At 54.0% G+C, this 21,168-nt stretch overlaps 1 protein-coding gene across 9 annotated transcripts; it reads left to right on the top strand.

The window, feature by feature from the left end:
* The first annotated feature begins 1,105 nt into the window (after positions 1-1,105).
* On the top strand, positions 1,106-18,905 carry DEF8 (differentially expressed in FDCP 8 homolog). 9 transcript variants are annotated; one of them, XM_082711532.1, is made up of 14 exons: positions 2,216-3,433; positions 4,111-4,214; positions 4,414-4,454; positions 5,656-5,789; positions 6,802-6,899; positions 8,410-8,559; positions 9,411-9,552; positions 11,053-11,217; positions 11,798-11,925; positions 12,127-12,240; positions 12,976-13,056; positions 13,760-13,900; positions 14,062-14,171; positions 15,154-18,905. In XM_082711532.1, the coding sequence occupies exons 4-14, from the start codon at positions 5,666-5,668 to the stop codon at positions 15,254-15,256; spliced, it is 1,356 nt and encodes a 451-aa protein (XP_082567658.1). In that variant the 5' UTR covers positions 2,216-3,433; positions 4,111-4,214; positions 4,414-4,454; positions 5,656-5,665; the 3' UTR covers positions 15,257-18,905. The 9 variants fall into 9 exon arrangements, with proteins under 9 accessions (XP_082567661.1, XP_082567660.1, XP_082567655.1 ...); XM_082711534.1 differs by lacking the exons at positions 2,216-3,433; positions 4,111-4,214 and adding an exon at positions 1,126-1,204 and having other exon boundaries at positions 14,130-14,171; XM_082711529.1 differs by lacking the exons at positions 2,216-3,433; positions 4,111-4,214 and adding an exon at positions 1,126-1,204 and having other exon boundaries at positions 16,176-18,905.
* The last annotated feature ends 2,263 nt before the right edge of the window (positions 18,906-21,168 follow it).

The following is a 21,168-nucleotide window of genomic DNA, read 5'->3' as shown; positions in this document are numbered from 1 at the left end:
AAGCACTGACTCTGTGCAGGCACTGTTCTAGGCAAGAAACAGTGAAGAGAGGAGACAAGTCCTATGCGAGCCCTTGGTTTCTGATGGGGAGAGGGGTGGTGGTGGAGAAAGACAACGAGCAGGACTATGTGGGGAGGAGGACATCAGGCAGTGGTGAGGTCTAGGAGGGAAACACAGCAGGGTCATAGCACGGCTGAGAAGCACTAATAGTACCAGCTTCTTCAGACACGGGCTTCTCCAACATCCCCCAACCCATCTTCTACTGAGCCTTCCCCGAACCTGACCGTGCCTCAGTTTCTTCCTCTGTAAAATGGGATAGAATGACGGCCCATCCTTTCTTCACCAGCTTCCTTACCTCACACAGGGTCATGCAGGTGAGGCCCAGCAGCTGCTGTCTGCACAGTGATTCCCTCTTCCCTTTCTTTCCCCTCAACCACTGGGCTTTTACTTTTTTTTCTTTTTTCTTTTTTTTAAAAAAGATTTTATTTATTTATCAGACAGAGATCACAAGTCGGCAGAGAGGCAGGCAGAGGGAAAAAAAAGGGGGAAGCAGGCTCCCTGCCCAGCAGAAAGCCTGATGCGGGGTTCGATTCTAGGACCCCGACACCATGACCTGAGCCGAAGGCAGAGGCTTTAACCCACTGAGCCACCCAGGTGCCTCACCATTGGGCTTTTTAAAAATAAATTAAATATCACCGTTCCCCTCCCCCCTTTTAAAAATATTGGGTTTATTTTAATTGAGAGAGAGACACACACACGGAGAGAGGGCAAGCAGGGGGAACAGCACAGGCCGAGGGAGAAGCAAGCCCCCACCGAGTGGGGAGCTGACGCAGGACTCCATCCCAGGACCCCGGGATCACGACCAGAGCCCAAGGCTGACGCTCAACCCACTGAGCCACCCAGACACCCCAGCCGTTTTTCCTTTAAGTGTTGTGGTTTCTACTAGAACACGGCTTCTGTGATTACAGAAAACATGGAAAATGTGGTATCCGCCATGCCGTCCTGAACAGGCGGGAGGAAGCGTCACCCATTTCCCGGAGGGGGACGCGGAGGCCGCCAGCGCGCGAGGGCGGGGCGCGCAGCCTCTGGGGCTGGCTTGCTATGAGCCTCCGGGCCGCAGGCGGCAGCAGCGGGCGGCGGGGCCGATACAATGTAGCGAGGGCGACGGGGCGGGTTACAATGTAGCGAGGGCGGCGGCGGTCAGGTGAGCGGCGGAGGGGGGTTAGTCTGGGCGGGCCAGGTGAGGGGCGGGGGTGCTGGGGGTGGAGGGAACGGGGGCGCTCGACCCTCGGGGGCTGTCTGGGCCCGCCGTGTCCCGGGGAGCCCCCTCTCCCGAGGGCGCCGGGACTCAGGAACCCGCCCAGGGCCCCCGCCCGCGCCCGATGCAAGGTTCCGACTTGCTCGTCCTCTCTGGGGCGCTGGGGGCACCGGGGACCTGCGCTTCCTCCCACCCCGCTTGGGCAGGTTTATCAGCCCAGAGAGGGGCTCCTCTCTTGCCTCTCCCCAACCCCGGGTGACACTGCCACCGCTTCCGGCCGTCCACACGCGCTGTCTGTAGGATGGGTGAGACCCGCGGCAGATCCCAGGACTGTGCCACTCTCTGGGAATACCGGGCCTCAGTTTCCTCACTAGGGAATGGCTGGGCGTGGTAGAAGAGGATATGCTTGTTGTTGTCGTGAGTGAAGTTGCCGGAGGCATGTCTTAGGGGTGGCTCTCTCCTGAGGCCGGCGGTGGCCACTGTGCCAGGCTTCTGTGGCAAATAACCCTTAAAAGGGGGAGTAGTTCTGCCCCAGCCCCCCGGAGGGACCTGCCAGGCCTTCTTCCAGGCATGAGAATATAGGATGTACTTTATCCTATCCCTGGAGGTGGAATTCTAGGGACCTCCAGTTGTGGCTGGGTGAGAATAGAACCATCAGGAGTGCACCCGAGCTTAAGCCCAGGACCCTTCAGTGCCTGCTTCATGAGCCCCTGGGCTTTTTTCTGAGGTTCACTTGAGTTGCTAAGTTGTCGCATCCTACCCTCTCTTCCCTGCCAGAGGAGGGGAGTCTCTAAAGGAGAGCAGAGGTGGGATGACAGATTTCCTTCACTCCTCTCAGTCTTCACCCTTCCTGCCTGTTCCTCTCTGAGACCAAGCCTGAATCTGAGCGCAGGGCGTTCTGAGGGGTGAACCCAGTGGGGTAGGGGTTGAGGGGAGAGGGGGAGTAGGGGGTGGAGCCAAGGCAGCTGCTGTGTAATGCCTCCCCTGGGCGTCTGTGTTCTTGGGACATCACTTGTGTGCCCTCAGAAGTCCTGAGGGTAGTATGATTCTCCAGCTTGGCAGGAGAGAGACTGAGGCTAGAGAGGTCGGATGAGCATGTATCCATTTGCTCATGGCCTCTATGCTAGGCCGGGAGCTGGCACGGCCCATAAGGAGGCAATTGAAAGATGCTTTTTCCAGGGGAGAGGCTGTTTGGAGGAGGAGAGGTGTTCCAGCCCTGAGGAGGGCTGTTGGGAGGAGCAGAGGTGTTCCTGCTTTTAAGCTCCTCTGGCCGCAGTTTAAAATGAGGGGAGGTTTCCTTGGGGTTGGGGTGGTTGTCATGTGATGACAGCGACAGCTCGCTTAGCAACAGCTCTGGGCTATAGGTTCCCCTGACATATAAGTACAAACTTAGTCCTTCTACTCACTCCAGGAGCTAGGTAGTCTTCTTATTTGTGGGCAGGAAAATTGGATCACATAGCTCATCACTGGGAAACCCAGAATTTAAATCAGGGATATCTGATTCTTTTTTAAGATTTTATCTGTTTATTTGACAGAGAGTGAGAGCACAAGCAGGAGGAGCAGCAGGCAGAGGGACAGGGAGAAGCAGGTTCCCCACTGAGCGGAGAGCGGAGGCACTCCATCCCAGGACCCTGGGATCATGACCTGAGCCAAAGGCAGATGCTTAACTGACGGAGCCCCCCAGGTGCCCAGGGCTATCTGATTCTTAATAACATTAGTAACAACAATAATAATAGTAAGCTGTACCTGGTACTTATCAGATGCACACGGTATGCTGACCAGGATACTTGGAGCTTTGTATTAACTAATTTAATCTTCACAATAACCCTATACAGTGGGCACTGTTATTTCCCCCATTTGAAACATGAGGAATCAAGAGCCAAGAAAGGTTTAGGCATTTGCCCAAGACCATACATGTCAGCTAGGAGCTGACAGATCTGGGATTTGAATAGCACCAATTCATTTTATTACCACAAGGCTCTTGAGGTGATGCCTCAGGATCTGTTTCAGATGTAGGAGATAGAGATCCTTCTCCTGGTAACAGTGCTTAAAGCAGAAGTTTATTTCTGTCTCACTTGAATGAAGCCTGGGGTGAAGGAGCTCAGGGCTTCTATGTCAAACCCAAGGTTGCTACGCCAGCTCCAGCCATTACATCTGCATCCCAGGCGGCAAGAGGTAGGAATAGCTGAAGAGGGACAGTGCCTCCTTTTAAGAAAAATTCCCATGAGATTTTTCTGTTTAAATTCCATTGGTCAGGGTGCCTGGGTGGCTCAGTGGGTTAAGCCACTGCCTTTGGCTCAGGTCATGATCTCAGAGTCCTGGGATCGAGTCCCGCATCGGGCTCTCTGCTCAGCAGGGAGCCTGCTTCCTCCTCTCTCTCTCTCTGCCTGCCTCTCTGCCTACTTGTGATCTCTCTCTGTCAAATAAATAAATAAAATCTTAAAAAAAAAAAATTCCATTGGTCATAACGCAGTCGCATGGCCACATCTAACTATAGGGAGGCTGGGAAATTGCGACAAACCCAGAATCCAGCTTCCTCTGCCCAGAGAAGAAAAAAACATACCTGGACTGTTGCTAAAGCAGTAAGTGCAGATTTTATTGAAGACTCTTGCAGTAGGAGAAAAATCAGAGTAAAATCAGGGTAAAAGCAGGGTAAAATCAGCAGGTGGAGACTTGCTGAAGGGACACATCAGGGCTGAGTGGGGATTCTGGCTAAACCGACCCACCAGGATTTCTTCTGAGGGCAGGCTGGGGTGATCAGATGTCCCCTGGGGGTGAGAGCAGATTTGAGGGTGACAGGGTATCAGGGTGGGGGAGCTCCTGCTGAACTGACGGAGTGGGGTTCTTGCTAGAACCGGATGTCACAGGAGGGGCCCAGGTGGCCTAGGAGAAGCTTCGGGAGCCCAACTGCAGCCTGGTCAGGCACAAAATCTTTCTCACCACTAAGAAAGATGGGGTAAGTCAGTCCTGGCATAGCCGGGTCTGTCCTGCACTCCGGGTGCTTCCCAGGACACTGTGATTCTGTTGTTTGGAGAGGCACTGGTCGTCAGGGCCCAACCACCCTGAGTGATCTGCCCAAAGCTGTCAGCTAGTGAGAGAGAGGAGGCTTAAGCCCAGAGTTCATGGCATCTGTGTCCTCTCCTATGCTGATCCAGGTGCTGGGTTCTGCCACGTCCCCACCACAGAGGCTGAACAGGTAGGACAGGTCCCACAGTTGGTGCGGGAGTTTCTGACCCAGATGCTGGGCAGCCAGCACTGGGTGGCGTTGGGGATGACTCTTGTCAAGGCTGTCCTCTCTGGGATCCATTGTCTTTCTTTTGGAGGGAGTGCAGATAGGAGTCATAGGCTTGTCTTTGATAATCATGAATTATTTTAGACTAAATAGCTACAGAGAAAGCACAATTAACACCCGGCACTTTTAAGAAAAACAGTTGACTTCCCATGAACTCATGTCACCTTGGTGGCAGAGAAGCTAAGGAGGTAGGAGGACCTGGGAAGTGAATCAGTGTCTCCAGTCAAAGCCCCTTTCTACCTTTCAGGAGGCTTTAGCCCTGTGTGTTTGGCCACTTGCTGAACTCTTGGGAGGGGAGAGACAGGCCAGTGGGGAGTGAGGCATTTCCTATTTCCTGAGATCCTGAGGTGTGGGCCATGCACTGACTTGGGCCACACAGAGCCTCAGTGGGAATCTGGGCCAGTGGGAATCTGGGCGGTGCTGGCCTACGTGATGCTTGATGAGCATTCCGGAGCCTTCTCCCCACACTGGCAGAGACATAGGGCTCCCTGGGGACCAGGAAGATGGGCCGTGCCCAAGGCCACAGTGCAGGTGGGAGAGCAGGCCTGCCCCCCAGCATTGGCTCCTAGTGTCCAGCACTGTGACCTTTGACAGTTGTCTCTGATGGTTCTGCTCCACTGCTGTGGTTTTGGGGTGCTATGACAGAAAAGGAACACCTGTGCTCAGGTCCAGAAGTAAGGACCAGAGTCCTGGGAGGTGTTGTCTTGTGGGAGTGCCCACGCCTTGCCTTCTCAGCAGTGAGGACATGGCTGGACTGGGGCTGAATGGGGAGTCCTGGGAGGGAGGGGGCCTGGGTTCCAGACTGGCCGGGTACTCTTGGGGTGGTCACGTCCCTCTCCTAGCTCTGTTCCACCTGCGTGCCCCCTGTGGGTCTCTGTTCCTGAGGGGAAGCTACCAATGGGGCCCAGGTGAGGGGCTGAGCTGGTTGGGGGAGGGGCAGAGGATGACAGCTGCAGTGTGGGGGTGTCCCACCTGAATCCTCCTGGGCGAGGGAAGGAGGCCAGGCATCCCCTCTGGAGCCCTGGGAACTCAGGAAGGGGTTACGAGTGCAGTGAGTCTGGGAGCTCATCTCCGTCTGTCCTTACCCCCCTCCCTGCCCCCACAGGTGGGATGCTATGGAATATGACGAGAAGCTGGCCCGATTCCGGCAGGCCCACCTCAACCCCTTCAACAAGGAGACTGGGCCACGGCAGCATGAGCAGAGGGCCAGCAAGGAGGCCCCAGAAGTCACTTCTGAAGGTAGGTGCTGGGGGGAGGCCTGAGCGGCCCCCCCATCCTCTCTTCCCAGTTCCTCCCGCGGAGCACGCTGGCTTTCCCGAGTAGCTGGCCGCCTTACTGGCCTTCCCTTTCCTCCTCGCCCAAGCTACGTTCTGCCTGTTCTGTGGCCCCATTAGGACATGCTCTCCCGAAGGCAGGGATCTGATCTGTGACTGTCATGTCGCTGCTGCGTCCCAGGGCCCAGCACAGAGCAGGAGCTCACTCGGGGAATACTTGGGGAAGGAACTCAGAGCTGCAGTTTGGTCAGGGAGAGGATGGAGTGGCCTGGTCGGAGGCCCAGCTCCTCAGGGCGTCAGGGGGTGGGGCTATGAGAGCTGCACATGCAGTCAGGGTTTTTGGGGGGGTGTGTGTGCACACACAGAGTTCTCCTGGAGGCCACATGGGGGTTCAGAAATTCTGTTGTGAAATCCGCCAGCAGCCTTGAATCCATATATGCATGTGTAAGGTGTGCCCTAGAAATTGGAATGTTTCTGTGGCGTCTGGGTGGCTCAGTCCATGGGGCATCATACTTGGGCTCAGGTGGTGATCCCAGAGTCCTAGGATCGAGCTCCCCCCCCGTGGGGAGTCTGCTTCTGCCTCTCCCACTCCCTCTACCTCTCCCCCTGCTTGTGCTCTCTGTCTCTCTCTCTCAATAAATAAAATCTTAAAAAACAACCAAAGAAATTGGGATGTTTCTCTAATACTGTTTTGTGGACCTCTCTCAGCACCATGGGTATCCACCTCATCTTGGTTTCTTTTTAAATTTTATATTTAGATTTTTTTCCCACCTCATCTTTTTGCATGGCTCTCTCTTACCTGTATAGGGTTAGGGTTCCTTTGCCAATGCAAACACAGCAGGTATCACGGTAGGGCCTGGTAGCCCTCAGCATCTCCTGTGGGCCTCTCTGGCCCCAGCCTACTCCTGGGGGAGAGGCAGGTTGATCTTCCTTTCTCTCTCTGCTGCCCTCCACACCCACACCCACACCCACTACAGAGGCCCTGCCTGAGCTGCTGCCTGGAGAGCCGGAGTTCTGCTGCACTGAGCGAGTGATGGATCTTGGCTTATCTGAGGACCACTTCTCCCGCCCTGTGGTAAGTTTTGGGCCTGGGGTTAGAGGGGGACTGGGGGAGCCCCTAAGGCAGGAGAGGCTGGGTATATCCTTGTCACCCCATCCTTGGGGAGCAGGACCGGTCCACCTGCAGGGGCTCCTGGGCCTTGAATCTGAGACCTAATGACACCTGCCTCCCATCTCCATAACCTGGTGGGGAGCCAGAGAGACCAGCTGACCTGGGGTTTGGGGCCCAAAGCTGCTCTTCTGGTTTGGGGCTGTCCCTATCCGCACATTCCAGGTCACTGGGAGGCAGACATGAGGGTTGGCTCCCTCTGGGTCCTGGGGAAGCTGTGGCCACACAGCAGGGTGAGGGAAGGACCACAGGCCACTCTCCTCAGTTCAATTTCTTGTTTTATGGAAGCTTTTCCTTTTTTTTTTTTTAAGATTTATTTATTTATTTATTTATTTGAGAGAGAGACAGTGAGAGTGAGCATGAGCGAGGAGAAGGTCAGAGGGAGAAGCAGACTCCCCACGGAGCTGGGAGCCCGATGCGGGACTTGATCCTGGGACTCCAGGATCATGACCTGAGCTGAAGGCAGTCGTCCAACCAACTGAGCCACCTAGGCGTCCCAGCTTTTCCTTTTTTTAATTAAAGGGCTCTAATAATCTCTTTTAAAAGGTTTGAAAATCTTTTAATTTTATGCAAAGTATCTTCAACTTTTATTTGAGAGAAACACAGAAACATCCTAAGTAATCAAAAAAAAAAAAAAAGATTCACCCAGAAGCCCCCAGTTCTCATTTACTTTTCATTTTGTATTTGTGTTTTATACCTTCACTGAAGAAATGTTTGCTCCCTTGCTATGGGCCACACACCAAGTTTCCAGAGTAGGAGTATCTCCTGCTCTTTGCCTGGTCTCATGGAGGCGGGGGTGGGGGTCCCGAGGGCAGCTCTGTCCTGTGCCCTGTGCAAGGTCGGCCTCAGCTACTCTGCTCCAACTTGAGCCTGGCTTCCTTCCCTGTAATAGCAGGGTCCCGAGCCCAGGGCCTTTGTTGGGCCCTGGCCCTGAGTCCTTGTGAGGTGCCGCTGCTTGGGGTGCGTGGGTACCTGGGGCATCTCCGGGCTTGGTGATTAAGCTGGAGGCCACTTCCTGTCCTTCATGACAGGCAAATTGTCCTTCCCCTGGCTTTCATCCAAGAGGAAGTTCTGTAGAAATAAGCAAAATAGCACAGCCAGAAGAAGGATAGGGTTTCTAAAAGAAGAAGTCATGTTTTTGAAAACATCCTGAATTAGGTTTTCAGAGGCACATGAGTGGCCAGGTCCCGCTGGTGGGCAGGTGGCTCGGGCTGGTTCCTACCTGTGCTGCTAACTTTGTGGGGCCTTGAGCAAGTCCTCGGCCCCGCCCTCTGGGCATCTGTTTCTTCATGGAGGCCGGTGACTTGGGGGGGTGGTCTGCCCTGGGCTGGACCTCCATGTGGAGAGCAGGCAGGGTGGGCCTCTGACACTGTCATCTGCCTCCCTCTGCCACCCCTCTGCCCCCCGCCCCGGGCAGGGTCTTTTCCTGGCCTCAGACATTCAGCAGCTGCGGCAGGCCATCGAGGAGTGCAAGCAGGCGATCCTGGAGCTGCCTGAGCAGTCAGAGAAGCAGAAGGACGCTGTTGTGAGGCTGATCCACCTCCGGCTGAAGCTCCAGGAGCTGAAGGTGGGCGCTGACCTGACCTGTCCCCCCTCCCCCCGCATGGAGGACAGAGGTGGGCCTTCACCCCACAGGCAGGCTCTTCTCTGTTAGTCTAATCTGGCTTGGCCAGTGCAGGGCACAGGCCCACCCACTGGCTCAAGTGCATCGGGTCAGTCCCTCCCTGAGCCTCAGGGCCTAGAGTTGCGGGGGGAGGCGGGGACTTCCCGAGTGTGTGTTTCACGAAGGCGACAGCAGTAAAGGTAATGCATCCTGGAGGCCCAAACGCACAGGTTTACCTTGACCGTGGGTGCTCTTTAACTTGCTGGCACTGTCCCTGGGAATTAGAAAGCGCAATATTCATTAAGACACAAAGAAGGCTTTGGTAACAACACGCCCCAAAATATAGCGGCTTAAAGGAATGACATGTCATTTTACTCATGTGGAAGTCCTGTAGGTGACCTAGGGCCCACAGGGCAGCTAATGGTGTTGGGGGGTCCCAGGCCCTCTGTTCTTACTGCTTTGCCAGTCCTTGTGGAGAATCTAAGATGGCCCCTTGTCACCTCTGGGTCTGTACTTAGCAGGAAAAAGGGTGTGAGGGGAGGGGAGGCGTCATCACTCCTGCTTACACACCCTCGACCTGCACATCGTCCCAGGATGGCATCTGGGTGCAGGGAAAGTCAGACTGTTGTCCGGATGGTCCAGGCCTGACTGTGTGCTGGGGAGTTCTGTTGCTAAAGGGAAAAGGGGTGTGACATTGGGGGAAACTCACCGTGTCTGCTGTAAATGGTACCTGGAAGAAATAAGTAAAAGGGTTCATGGCAAGGAAAAGGAGGTACAGCAGGCTCACCTGTGACCCCTCCCGGGACTCTCTCCAGGACCCCAGTGAGGACGAACCCAACATCCGAGTCCTCCTGGAGCACCGTTTCTACAAGGAGAAGAGCAAAAGTGTCAAGCAGACCTGTGACAAGTGCAACACCATCATCTGGGGGCTCATTCAGACCTGGTACACCTGCACAGGTGGGTGCCCCGGCACAGGTGTGTCAACACGCAGACCCGGCAGCTCTGGGTGTGTGCGTGTGACTTCTGGCAGTGTGCGCAGTGTTTACTGAGCCTAATGGACTGAGTACCCGGGATGAAACAAGGGGCAACAGACCCAAACTCCCTTCTTTACCAGCCTTTCCTCCACATTTGGCTCTCTAGTACGGTGGCCACAAGCCACAGGTGCCTCTTCCAGTTTTAATCTAAACCAGTTAAAATAAATAACTACTTCATTCCTTAGTTATGCAATCTCAGTAGCCACGTGAGGCTACTGTGGTGGCCACTGTGTTAGACATTTCTGTTTTTGCAGAGAATTCCTGTGGATGGTGCTGTTCCGAGTGAGCGTGTGGTGTGTTAGACAGTATGGTCCACTGAAGAAAAACAAGGAAAGGCAACAGTGTGGGTCAGGCAGTGTGACGGGTGTGACTTTAGGGTGGAATGAAACGGCATCATGTGACATTTAAGCAAAATTTGGAAGTCTGGGAGTAAGGCAGGAGTATATCTGGGGAAGAATGTTCCTGTGGGGGAAGTGTGTGCCGAGGCCCCGAGGCTGGTGTGTGGCCATTGTCTTCAGCGTGGAGCAGAGAGAAGCGTGGCTGGCGCACTGGGTCTGAGAGGAGGCTGGTCAAGGCGGGCTCAGAGGGGACCACGGGCTTTTCTCTAAGCACACAGGGAGCCACAGGTCAGTGCTGGACATGCCCGGGTTTTATTTTATTTTTTTTTAAAGATTTTATTTATTTATTATTAAAGATTTTATTTATTTATTTGACAGAGAGAGTGAGAGAGAGATCACAAGTAGGCAGAGAGGCAGAGAGACAGGCGGGGGGTGGGGGGCGGAGCAGGCTCCCCACTGAGCAGAGAGCCCGATGCGGGGCTTGACCCCAGGACCCTGAGATCATGACCTGAGGCAAAGGCAGCCACTTAACCAACTGAGTCACCCAGGCGCCATGCCCGGGTTTTAAAAGGACCACTCTGGGCACAAGCGGAGCACGGCCTGAAGGAAGGAGTGGGGAGAGCTGAGGAGGAAGCTGGCTCTCTGATCAGGGAGGAGTGTTTTGGGTGAGTGCGAGTGTGGCTCTCGCTGGAGAGCTGGAAAGAGGCATAAAAGGGAAGTTGAGAAGACGTTACAAATTTTAGTCTCAGCAGGTGGGAAGACGGAGTCGGTACATTTGAGGTGAGAAAACCGTGTGTGGGAGGCGGGTTTCTGAAGGAAGAGCGAGAATCTCCCTCAAACGGAGTGATTTCGCTGCCCTCGAGGCATCCAGGTGGGACCTCTAGTCTGGAGATGGGGAGGAAGGTCTCCTCACACCCATAGGGCGAAGCTTGGGATGGGGACGGACAAGGTCTCTGACATTTGGGGACCTACAGGGGGGCCTTGCAAAGCTCTCAGAGTGAGGTGGGAATTGGGGTAGAGCTGGAGGGCGGTCTGGGCTGCTGGATACCACTTCTGAAAGGCACCCTGTTGCCCCCCTACCCCAGGATGTTATTACCGATGTCACAGCAAGTGTTTGAACCTCATCTCCAAGCCCTGCGTGCGCTCCAAAGTCAGCCACCAAGCCGAGTATGAGCTGAACATCTGCCCGGAGACAGGGCTGGACAGCCAAGATTACCGCTGCGCAGAGTGCCGGGCACCCATCTCCTTGCGTGAGTGCCCCGGGAGGGAGCAGGGTGCGGGGGCAGGGGCTACGGTAGGCAGGGGTATGAAAATTGGGTAAATCAGACAGTGAGGGGCAGCTGGGCTCCTGGGGCTGGTGTCCTGCTCTCTTTCCATGGGGAGGGGCAAGGGGCTGCTACTGGCATCTTTTCACTCCCACTCAAGCAGAGTGAGGTGCCAGGCCAGGTCACCTGGGAGGACCCCCAGTGCTGGCCTGCACTCAGCCTCCTCTGTGTCACAGAAAGCCTACCTAGATGGGAAAAATGGCACAGTGTCATTAGTGTGCCACACGTCAGAGATTTACTCATGTTAATTTCTGGGGTCCTCTCAGCAGTCCTGCAGTGGGGTCCTGCTATTGTTCCACTTTATTGACGACAAAACTGAGGGCAGCAGTGTGCCCTGATCTGCTTCGGGTCTCGTGATGAGAAGACACTGTGTCAGGTCTGGAGGGCAGAGCCTCCCAGGTCAATTGTCTCTCGCCCCATACGCTTTCCACATATTGTGTGATTCCTAAGCTGTCGGGGACCCCGAGGGCAGCCCTGACTTTGTAATGACCCGTCACCGTGACAGGGGGTGTGCCCAGCGAGGCCCGGCAGTGTGACTATACGGGCCAGTACTACTGCACCCATTGCCACTGGAATGACCTGGCGGTCATCCCTGCACGAGTCGTGCACAACTGGGACTTCGAGCCGCGCAAGGCAAGGCAGGGGCGTGGGATGTGGGGGGAGGGAGGGTGGCAAGGGTCGGGTAGAGGCCGGGGGTGGGGGACTGGGGCTGGGAGGGGAGGAGTTGGAGCCCCAAGGAGGGAGAGCCAGTGCTTCAGCCTGGCTTAGGCTGGGGGGATGTAGTACTGGGGGGTGGCGTGTGCAATGCTGGGGGTACCTCCCCTCGCCCCGCAGGTGTCCCGCTGCAGTATGCGGTACCTGGCTCTCATGGTGTCTCGGCCGGTGCTCAGGCTCCGGGAGATCAACCCTCTGCTGTTCAACTATGTGGAGGAGCTGGTGGAGATCCGGGTAAGGCTGGAGGGGGCAGGGGTGAGGGTGCGCTGCGCTCTCCCCATGTGTCCTGGGAGCAGAGGGGGGATGCCCTCTGCTGAGGTTGGGGGGGCCCTCAGCTATCCTTAGGGTTCAAGGCCCTAGAGCGGTGTCCAGTCACGATATGATACAAGGCCCAGAGGCAGTTTGGGAATTTTTTTTAGTTTTTACAAAAGTAAAAAGCAGGGTGCCTGGGGGACTTCGTCAGTGAAGCGTCTGCCTTCGGCTCAGGTTGTGATCAGGTCCTGGGATCAAGTCCCGCATCAGGCTCTCTGCTCAGCAGGAAGCCTGCTTCTCCCTCTGCTGCTCCCCCTGCTTGTGTGCCCTCTTTCTCTCTCTCTTTCTGACAAATAAATAAATAAATAAATAAATCTTTAAAAAAAAAAGTAAAAAGCAGGTAAAGTTAATTTAGTAGTGTGTTTTATATTACTCTGTATATCCAAAAGATGATTTCAACAGAATCAGCACACAACATTATTCTTTCTCTCTTTCGTATGATGTGTTTGAAGGTGAACGCTCCTCGGGCAGCCCTGGCCTGGAAGCCGGGGTTCGAACTCGAGCTTGGCTGGAGCTCTCAGATCTGGGACCATCCTGGGGGCCGTGAAGGCACCATCTGTCCCCTCCCGACCTGGACTGCCTGCCCCCTTGTTCCCCAGGGTGCCATGGTGCGGGCCTGCCAGGGTTGCCGCAGCAGACCTCCCCTCTCACCCACAGAAGCTGCGCCAGGACATCCTGCTCATGAAGCCCTACTTCATTACCTGCAGGGAAGCGATGGAGGCCCGTCTGCTCCTGCAGGTCAGCCCCCCCCCCCCCGGAGTGGGAGCTGGGAGTGCAGGGGGCCCGGGCGAAGGGGACACACAGACCCAGGTCTCTTTCCGATGACTTCCTAGCTTGCGTGTGTCTCCCATGCTCTGTCCCAAGGAACCCCAGGTATTCAGAGAGCAAACAGGCATTCTAGCCACAAAAGTGTTCCTGGATTCTGTCATGGAGGGGAGCGGGTGTCACCCTCTAGCCCTTGCCTGGGTCTCCATAGAGTGCACCAGGCGCAGTACTGTGCAGGCAGGACTGACCACAAACACACTCTTCAAGGCTCCCCTACTATTGGTTCATTAAGCATTCATGGGTGTTCACTGTTCTAGATCCTAGGGAGCAGGAAACAAAACAGGCAGGAATCCGTGTCCTCACTTCAGGTGGGGAAGAAAAATAAAGAGTCGGGGGTAGTGAGGTCTGTGAGCAAGATAAAGCCGGGAAAGGGCGATGGTGAACAGGGTCAGGCCCAGGAGGAGCTTTGGTGTGCTGGGCAGAGGTGCGGGGTACCCAGCATGCTGAAAGCAGGGTGCCTGGGGGAGGCACCATGAGCCCCAGAGCCCGATACCCCCTGTTGCTTCCCGTGAGCTCCCGGGGGCCTGGAGGATGAGCAGGTTGGTTGGGGGAGGGGGGTGGGCCGCAGAAGGGGCCCTCACCCAGTGTTTGGGGTGGCGCTTGCTGGGACCCACAGCTCCAGGACCGGCAGCATTTCGTGGAGAACGATGAGATGTACTCCGTGCAGGACCTGCTGGACGCGCACACGGGTCGCCTGAGCTGCTCCCTCACTGAGACACACACGCTCTTCGCCAAGCACATTAAGCTGGACTGTGAGGTGGGCAGCCTGGGGACCCGCAGGCTGGGGCATCTTTCCCTCTACTCCCAGTCCCTGGGGCAGGGAGGGCGGGCAAGCCGCTGGGCCCCGTGTGTCCTCGGCCTCAGGTGCCCTCCACAGCCTGCGCTGACCTGCCCTCCATGCTGCACTGTCGCCCCCAGCGGTGTCAGGCCAAGGGCTTCGTGTGTGAGCTCTGCAGAGAGGGTGACGTCCTCTTCCCCTTCGACAGCCACACGTCCGTGTGCACCGACTGCTCTGCCGTCTTCCACAGGTTCGTGTGGCCCGACCGACCCCTTGGCCAGGTGTGCGGGTTCCCAGCAGGCAGCGGAGGGACGGAGGGGCGGAGGGAGGGGTGGCATTTGGGGGTCAGTCTTTGCTGCCTGATTTTCAGAGCCCCTTGCCTTGATCCTAATGTGGGTTTAGACCCTAATGTGTGGGATGAAATTAGAAGTTCCAAGGGGAACAAGCCCCTCTGGGGCCGGGGAGGGGTGCTGTGGCCCAGACCCCGGCGTGCGGGTGCTGTCTGACTGCTTCTCTGCTCCAGCAGACGGGCACTGTAGCGGAGGCCAGAGGGCCCTTGACTTTCTGGTTCTGGGCAGCCCCAATGTCTTGGTGGTTTTTTTCAAACATCCTTAGGCCCAAAGAAATACCTAACGTTTTTATTGACTACTTAGTTTCAAACAACGTTAAGTATTTGTGACAAAAAGACTTAGGGGATGTTGGGAAAATAATGACATAGGTTGGAAGAGTGATCAGTACAGTTACTAACATAGAGTGGGCCTGCTGGACCCCGCACGGTGCCTCACACTGGGCTCAGATGGGCGCCTCCCATTGCTGTCCATGTGGATTTCCGTCGGGCACCTGCTGTCCGCCCAGCGAGCACTGCTGGTGCAGCCTGGGACTGGAGTGAAAAATGGGTATTCCAGGATCAGCAGTCCCCAGGACTCGGTGCGCACCCCGTGCCCCAGGTGAGGCTCTGTGCAGTGGTGGAGTGCTCCCAGCAGATGTTGGATGGCAGCCGGCTGGCAGGTGTGAACCCTGCAGGAGGGGCCCACCCTGAGGCCCTGGACCCAGGCCTGGGGGCACTGGGTGCAGACCTGGCTTCTGCTCTCTGGGAGAAACTGCCTCCATGTGCCCATACACAGACGAGGGAGAGAAGGGCCTGACTTAGGAAGTCCGGGAAGGCTTTGCGGTAGTTTCATGTGCAGAGCCCAGACCCTTGCTGGGGCTGACCCCACCCTCCCTGTCCCCAGGGACTGCTACTATGACAACTCCACCACGTGCCCCAAATGTGCTCGGCTCACCCTGCGCAAGCAGTCACTCTTCCAGGAGCCTGGTCCGGATGTGGATGCGTAGAGCAGCAGGCGCCCCCCCAGGCCTTTCTGGCATTCAACCTGCCAGTGATTGCCAAAGTCAAGGTGTTTCTTGTGTTCTGGAGACCCCTAGGGCCCAGCCGCAGACCTCTCTCCAGTGCTGGGCCAACGGGTTGTGAGGATCATCATCCTTGTCCCAGGCACTTGCTGGGACTGGGGGCAGCCTCGTGGGGCTCTTTCCTGGGTGTGCTGCTGGGAAAGCATGGGGTCCATGAACAGGGAAGTGGGGAGAGGCTTCTTACCGCCCCCTGTGGCAACGAGCCTTGAGGAGGCCCTTGGGGTCAAGGCCGCTGGGCTTTGGCCACCCTGAGAACCCCTAGAGGGCTTTGGGGGAGTGGCCGATAAGCCTTGGGAATGCTGGTTGCAGACACCCAGGTGTGGCCTGAGTTTCCTCTGCAATGGATGGTTTGGATCTACCTGGAGGCCCCCATCCTCCAGTGGGGACTTGTAGGTGGCCCTAACTGGGGTGGTTCATGACTGTCTCCTGAGAGCCCTGCTCCTGCCTCTCAAGGTTCTCTCTCTCTGGGTTCTCCTCCGACAGGGCCCATCCAGGGGGTTCCCACCTCCGTACAACATGGAGGGACGGGGGCTGTGAGGTTCTTCCCCCTGGGTGGACCAGCCCCCGCTCCTCCCTTTGTGCTTATTGTGGTGCTCCAGGCTGGGAGGCTGGGGGTCCAGTGGAAGAGGCTGTCCTCCTTCCCAGCTGGCAGCAGGGACTGTGCCCCGGGGGGGAAGGTCTAGGTTAGGCAACAGGGTTGGCTGCAGTCAGATCTTTGCCAGAGGGGCTCCCTGTGCCATCTGAGGGCTCTGGACAGCTTACAGACCACCACCAGCCACTGGTCTTTTGTTTGGGGGCCTGAAGTCGGGCACTGGGAGTATTTGCTCAAGGGAGTTTTGGGCAGGGATCCCAGAGCATGTGCAGGAAGACCGAGGATCAGATGTGGAAGGTCCTGTACCCCTGCCGGCAAATGGAACCCCGGGACAGAGGGTGAGAACTCCCAGATCTTCACCGCGAGAGCCACTGTTGGCTCAGTATTTGCGGGGTTGTTTTGTGCTTCAGAGACCCTGCTGTAGGGGGGTCTGTGGGAAGAGAATGTTCCGTGGTGTGACTCTTATCTTTTATACCCTCGTGTCTGGATGGCGTTTGGCTGCTGATGTGCACAGGTGATGGGTGCAGGTGGTGCTGGTGGAGTGTAGTCCCTTGGACGTCTGTTATCTTGGACTGGTGGCAGAAAGGTCAGCTTAGCTTGTTGGCTGACAAGAATGGTGGATAAAGACAGCGTCTCCTCCTCCTTGCTTCTCTGCACCATCAGAAAGCCTCCCATGGTGGCCTTGGGGAGTCCTCTAGTGGTGTGCTCTGATCTGCTTCAGGGTGACAGTGAGAAGCAAACAACCGGAGAGGTTGGACTCGCAACAGGTCCCCATCCTGCTTCCCCTTCCTCTCCAGGGCTGAAGGGGGAGCTTAAGGGCCAAGCGCCCTTTTCCTACACCCCCCAGTCTGCACATTTCTCACCACTATGTCCCATTTCTGTCACAAGGACATTGGCCGTTCCTGTATCTCCTGTGTAGCGAACATCACATTATTCCAGTTACAATCACCGTGTCCGTAGGAAGCATTAATAATACACTGGTGTCTGCTGGACAAAGAGTTGGCTCCCTTTTCTTTTTGACCAAGCCCATTTCCTCCTTCCCAATTTTTCCACTTACCCTGTTGGAATGGCAAAGTCTTTAAACAAAGTTGTGTGTGGGTCTTGGAGTCCACAGCACGGTACAAAGACGCCCAAGACCCAGTCTGCATGGCCCGCCCTCCACAGAGAGCAGCAGGGGTGTCCGCCGTGATAACGCTGCGGCTGCTGTCTCATTAAGTCCATGTTCTCTACACTCTGGTGCACGTGGTGAATTGGGGGCAAGGCAGTTTGTTGACACGCAGACCAAGTGCAGGCTTTGGAAAAGCCCAGTCTTCCCCATCCAGTGGGGTCAAATGGGATCTGTTCTGGGCAGAAGTTCTTGATGGGAATCAGAGGGCCAAGTTTGTGGCTCCCTGTCAGCTCCACTTCTGTGAATGGTGAGAACACATACCTTGTGGGGAGTTCAGGGTCTAGGAAGTATTGAGCACAGGGCCTGGCATGCAGATAATGCTCGGTCTTCTAGAGTCCTCATTGTGGACTTCCGTTAACCCAAGGCAGTCACCGAAAAACTGGATGGCCGTGCAAGTCAAGGCCCAGCCTCCGGCAGCCTCTTGCACAAGCTAGACCCCAAAAGGGCCCTCACTGCAATTTAAGGCCATTCCCGTGGTCTTCAGGAGGACTATAACCACCTCCCTCCCAAATTGCCTTCGAGCTCCTGTGTACATTGTTTGCAGAGAGATGATCTACAGTTGTGACCAGGATCTCAAAGGGGCCATGACCCAGAGAACATAGGGAGTCTTCAGCTTTAGGACTCTTTGCACACCATCCACACCCAGCTGCAATTCAGATAGGCTGACAGACTGCAACTCTATGCCTACAGAAAGCAGAGAGCCACAGGAACAGTGCGGGCCGGCTGTCTGCGGGCCTGGTGCCGGCCTGTGGAAGCACACGCCCCCAGGACAAAGGTGTAGAGGTACACCTGGGCTACTCCAGGACAGATAAAGTATACTAGACTGTCTCTCTCTCTCTCAGGTGATGCCATCGTGTTTTTCCCATTTGTATTTTGACAAACTTAGGTTTACAGAAACATTGCAAAACCATTCCCATTTACTCACCTCCTGGATTCCCTAAATACTGATATTTCCTGTTTGCTATATTCTTTTTCTTAACCATTTGGCCATCAGTTGCAGAGATCATGCCCCTTGGCCTGTAAATACTTGCGTCTGCTCCTCCCAAACAAGGGCATCAAACGCCCACAGTTCAGTTCTCCCCAGAAACTAACACTGACACGATATCGTAGACTACAACAAAATTTATTCAGATTTTGCCATTCAGCTGCTACGTATATTTCACTATCTTTATTTTGGAAGGGTACATGACATGGATACCTTAAAAAAAACACAAGCTAAATTTTTTTTTTCCCCTAAGAATTTATTTGATGGGAGCGGCACAAATGGGGGAGCAGCAGGCAGAGGGAGAAGCAGGCTCCCCGCTGAGCAGGGGGCCCGATGTGGGGCTCAATCCCAGGACCCCAGGGTCATGACCTGAGCCGAAGGCAGACGCTTCACTGACTGAGGCCCCCAGGTGCCCCACAAGCTAATTATTTTGAAGGATATTCTTCAATGTGGATTTTTGCACGTTGGGTGGGAATTCCCTGAAAATGATGCTGTGTCCTCAGTGCACTGTCTGTCCCACTCCTGGAGATGCTGGCTTTCATCGACTCGTCTCCTGTGTCCTGATCTGTTCCTGTCACCCTGTAGGCACCGTACTTTCCAGCATTGTAAGCTGTTCTTGGCTGCTTTGCACTTTCCCGGTCCTAATCCTGAAACCAGACATTTCTCCAAGAAGCCCAAATGCTGGTTGGTGGAGAATGGTGGCTGTGGGGTGTGATGTGTTCCAGGGCTCAGTGCTTCTAGGTCCTCCCAGCAGAAGCTAGAAAGCTGTACTCTGTACGTCAATATCTTGTTCTTCAGAAACATATTAAAAACCATGCGTTCACACGGATACTTCTAATTGCAAAGCGACACCACGTGATTCTTTTCCTTTTTTCATATTTGTGATTCCCTTCTGGACAGAAACCTGGCTTCGTTACCCATAAATATTTATTTGCTCAACCCTAGAACACAAAGTACGGTCAGCATTGCCAACCTATGCCTCTGTGAAAACACAGCTTACTTACTAGAGTTTAATATTTGTTTAGAGTTCTGGCTTGGCTTTAGCCTGAGGGCATATAGTCAAAACACAGGGTGTTCAAAATGGACTTTGGGGTTTCCCCCTCTTCACTGTGGGTATGGAGTTCATGTGAAGTGTGGCTCCATTCATATACTCCATTTGGATTTAGTTCCCTGCTTTACTTGTGTGATACATTAACATGATTCCCACAGTCAGAACTTCACCAAAGGCCAGGGCGCCCAGCTGACCCAGTAGGTAGAGCCTGTGACTCTTGATCTTGAGGTTGTGAATTCGGGTCCCACAGTGGATATAGAGATTACTTAAAAAGAAAACCTTTGTTTTTAAAGATTTTATCCATTTATTTATTTGAGAGAGAGAAAGAGAGAAAGGGAACACGTCGGGGAAAGGGGCAAAGGGAGAGACAGAAGCAGGTTCCCAGCTGAGCAGGGAGCCCGACGCAGTGCCCAGTCACAGGACGCAGGGACCATGACCCAAGCTGAAGGCAGATGCTGAACCAACTGAGCCACCCAGTTGCCCCTTAAAAAGGAAATCTTAAAGGAAGGTTATGAAAGGCCTGTCACATTTCAACACTCCCCATTCCTTTGCCCCTTTCCACTCCTTCCCCCACCAGGTAACCAATCTGTAGTCTCTGGTTTCTCCTTCCTGTGTTTCTTTTTGCAAAAAGGAGGAAGATACATATATTATTTCCTTCCACCTTCTTTCTTTTACAAAAACGGCAGGTACTACCCTCTTGCCGGTTGCTTTTATCAATTATTAGTATGCCCTGGAAACCACTCCCGGCAGTTCCTCCTCTGTTACTGGTGCTGCCATTTCTTACACCTGTAGTCCCTAGTGTGTAACAGCCATTAGATATTTCAGCACTCTGCTACAGATGAGTATTCAGGCTGTCTCCTCACTTCTGCAGTTACAAACAAGCATGCAATGAGTAACCTGTGCACACGTATCTTCTCTGGTTGGCAGTGTATCTGCGGGGGTCTAGGAACGTCTAGCACCCTTCCATAAGGGTCATACCAGTCTGCACTCCCATCAGCAACATTTCAGATGCCTGTTACCCCAGACCCTCACCAACACAACATGTAGTCATACTTTATTTTTTCCACTATTAGTAAGATGTCCGTGTAGCTTTAATCTGCATTTCTCTCATTATGAATGAAGCTGAAATTCCTTTCATATGCTTCAAGATCTAATTTATAGACTTATGAATTAGATCCTTGGTCCACCTTCCTGTTGGATTTTTGGTTCTTCTTCTTAATCCTAAGAGTCCTCACCTGTCAGGGATATTAGCCCGTTATCTGTGAGATGTTACCACTCTTTTCCTCCAGTTTGTCAACTGCTTTTGACTTTTTTGTAGTGATGTTTCCTCTGTGAAAAAGTTCTTTTGTTACATTTTTACATGGTCAAGTTGATGAAAATTTCTTATTTTATCTGCATTTTAAGGCAGATAATTTCCCAGCAACCAGGTCAAAGAGGCATTCATCTATGTGTTTTTGTAGTAGTTGTATGGTTTCAATTTTTACTTTTGGATCCCTGACCTGTTTGTTCATTCCTTTTTCTTTTTTTTTTTTTAAAGATTTATTTATTTGACAGACAGAGCTCACAAGTAGGCAGAGAGACAGGCAGAGAAAGAGGGTGAAGCAGGCTCCCTGCTGAGCAGAGAGCCCGATTCGGGGCTCGATCCCAGGACCCTGAGATCATGACTTGAGCCAAAGGCAGAGGCCCAACCCACTGAGTCACCCAGGTGCCCCGTTTGTTGATTCTTATGTATCCTCTGAGGCATGGATCTAATTTTATGTTTTTCTAAATGATTAACCAGTTGTCTAGCACCATTAAAAAAAAGATCTGGGCTTTCTCTCTTATTCCACAGGTCTGACTACTGCCCTGATTTAATCACAGAAGTTTTATAGTTTGCTTTCATGTGCAGAAGGGCTAGTCTCCTCCTTCCATTATTCCCTTTTTAAAGAAACATTTTCCTGGGTATTCTTGCATGCAATTATCCTAAAGTACACATTTGAATGAAATTTTAATGACAAAATTTGATATTGTCAAGGGTCAAAATGAAAGCATCAGGAACAGA

Source organism: Mustela nivalis, assembly GCF_964662115.1.
Source record: "Mustela nivalis genome assembly, chromosome: 18".
Taxonomy (NCBI): domain Eukaryota; kingdom Metazoa; phylum Chordata; class Mammalia; order Carnivora; family Mustelidae; genus Mustela; species Mustela nivalis.
The sequence above is the reverse complement of the archived record's forward strand: the minus strand, read 5'-3'. Positions and strand labels throughout refer to the sequence as shown.

What these genes read in the sequence shown, in the direction of transcription:
- DEF8 (XM_082711527.1), top strand. Translation starts at nt 4,117, where the DNA reads ATGTCACAGGAGGGGCCCAGGTGGCCTAGGAGAAGCTTCGGGAGCCCA. An exon ending in GACCTGGTACACCTGCACAG is followed by an intron (nt 9,553 to 11,052) that starts GTGGGTGCCCCG and finishes CCCCTACCCCAG; the next exon opens with GATGTTATTACCGATGTCAC. An exon ending in TGCTCTGCCGTCTTCCACAG is followed by an intron (nt 14,172 to 15,153) that starts GTTCGTGTGGCC and finishes CCCTGTCCCCAG; the next exon opens with GGACTGCTACTATGACAACT.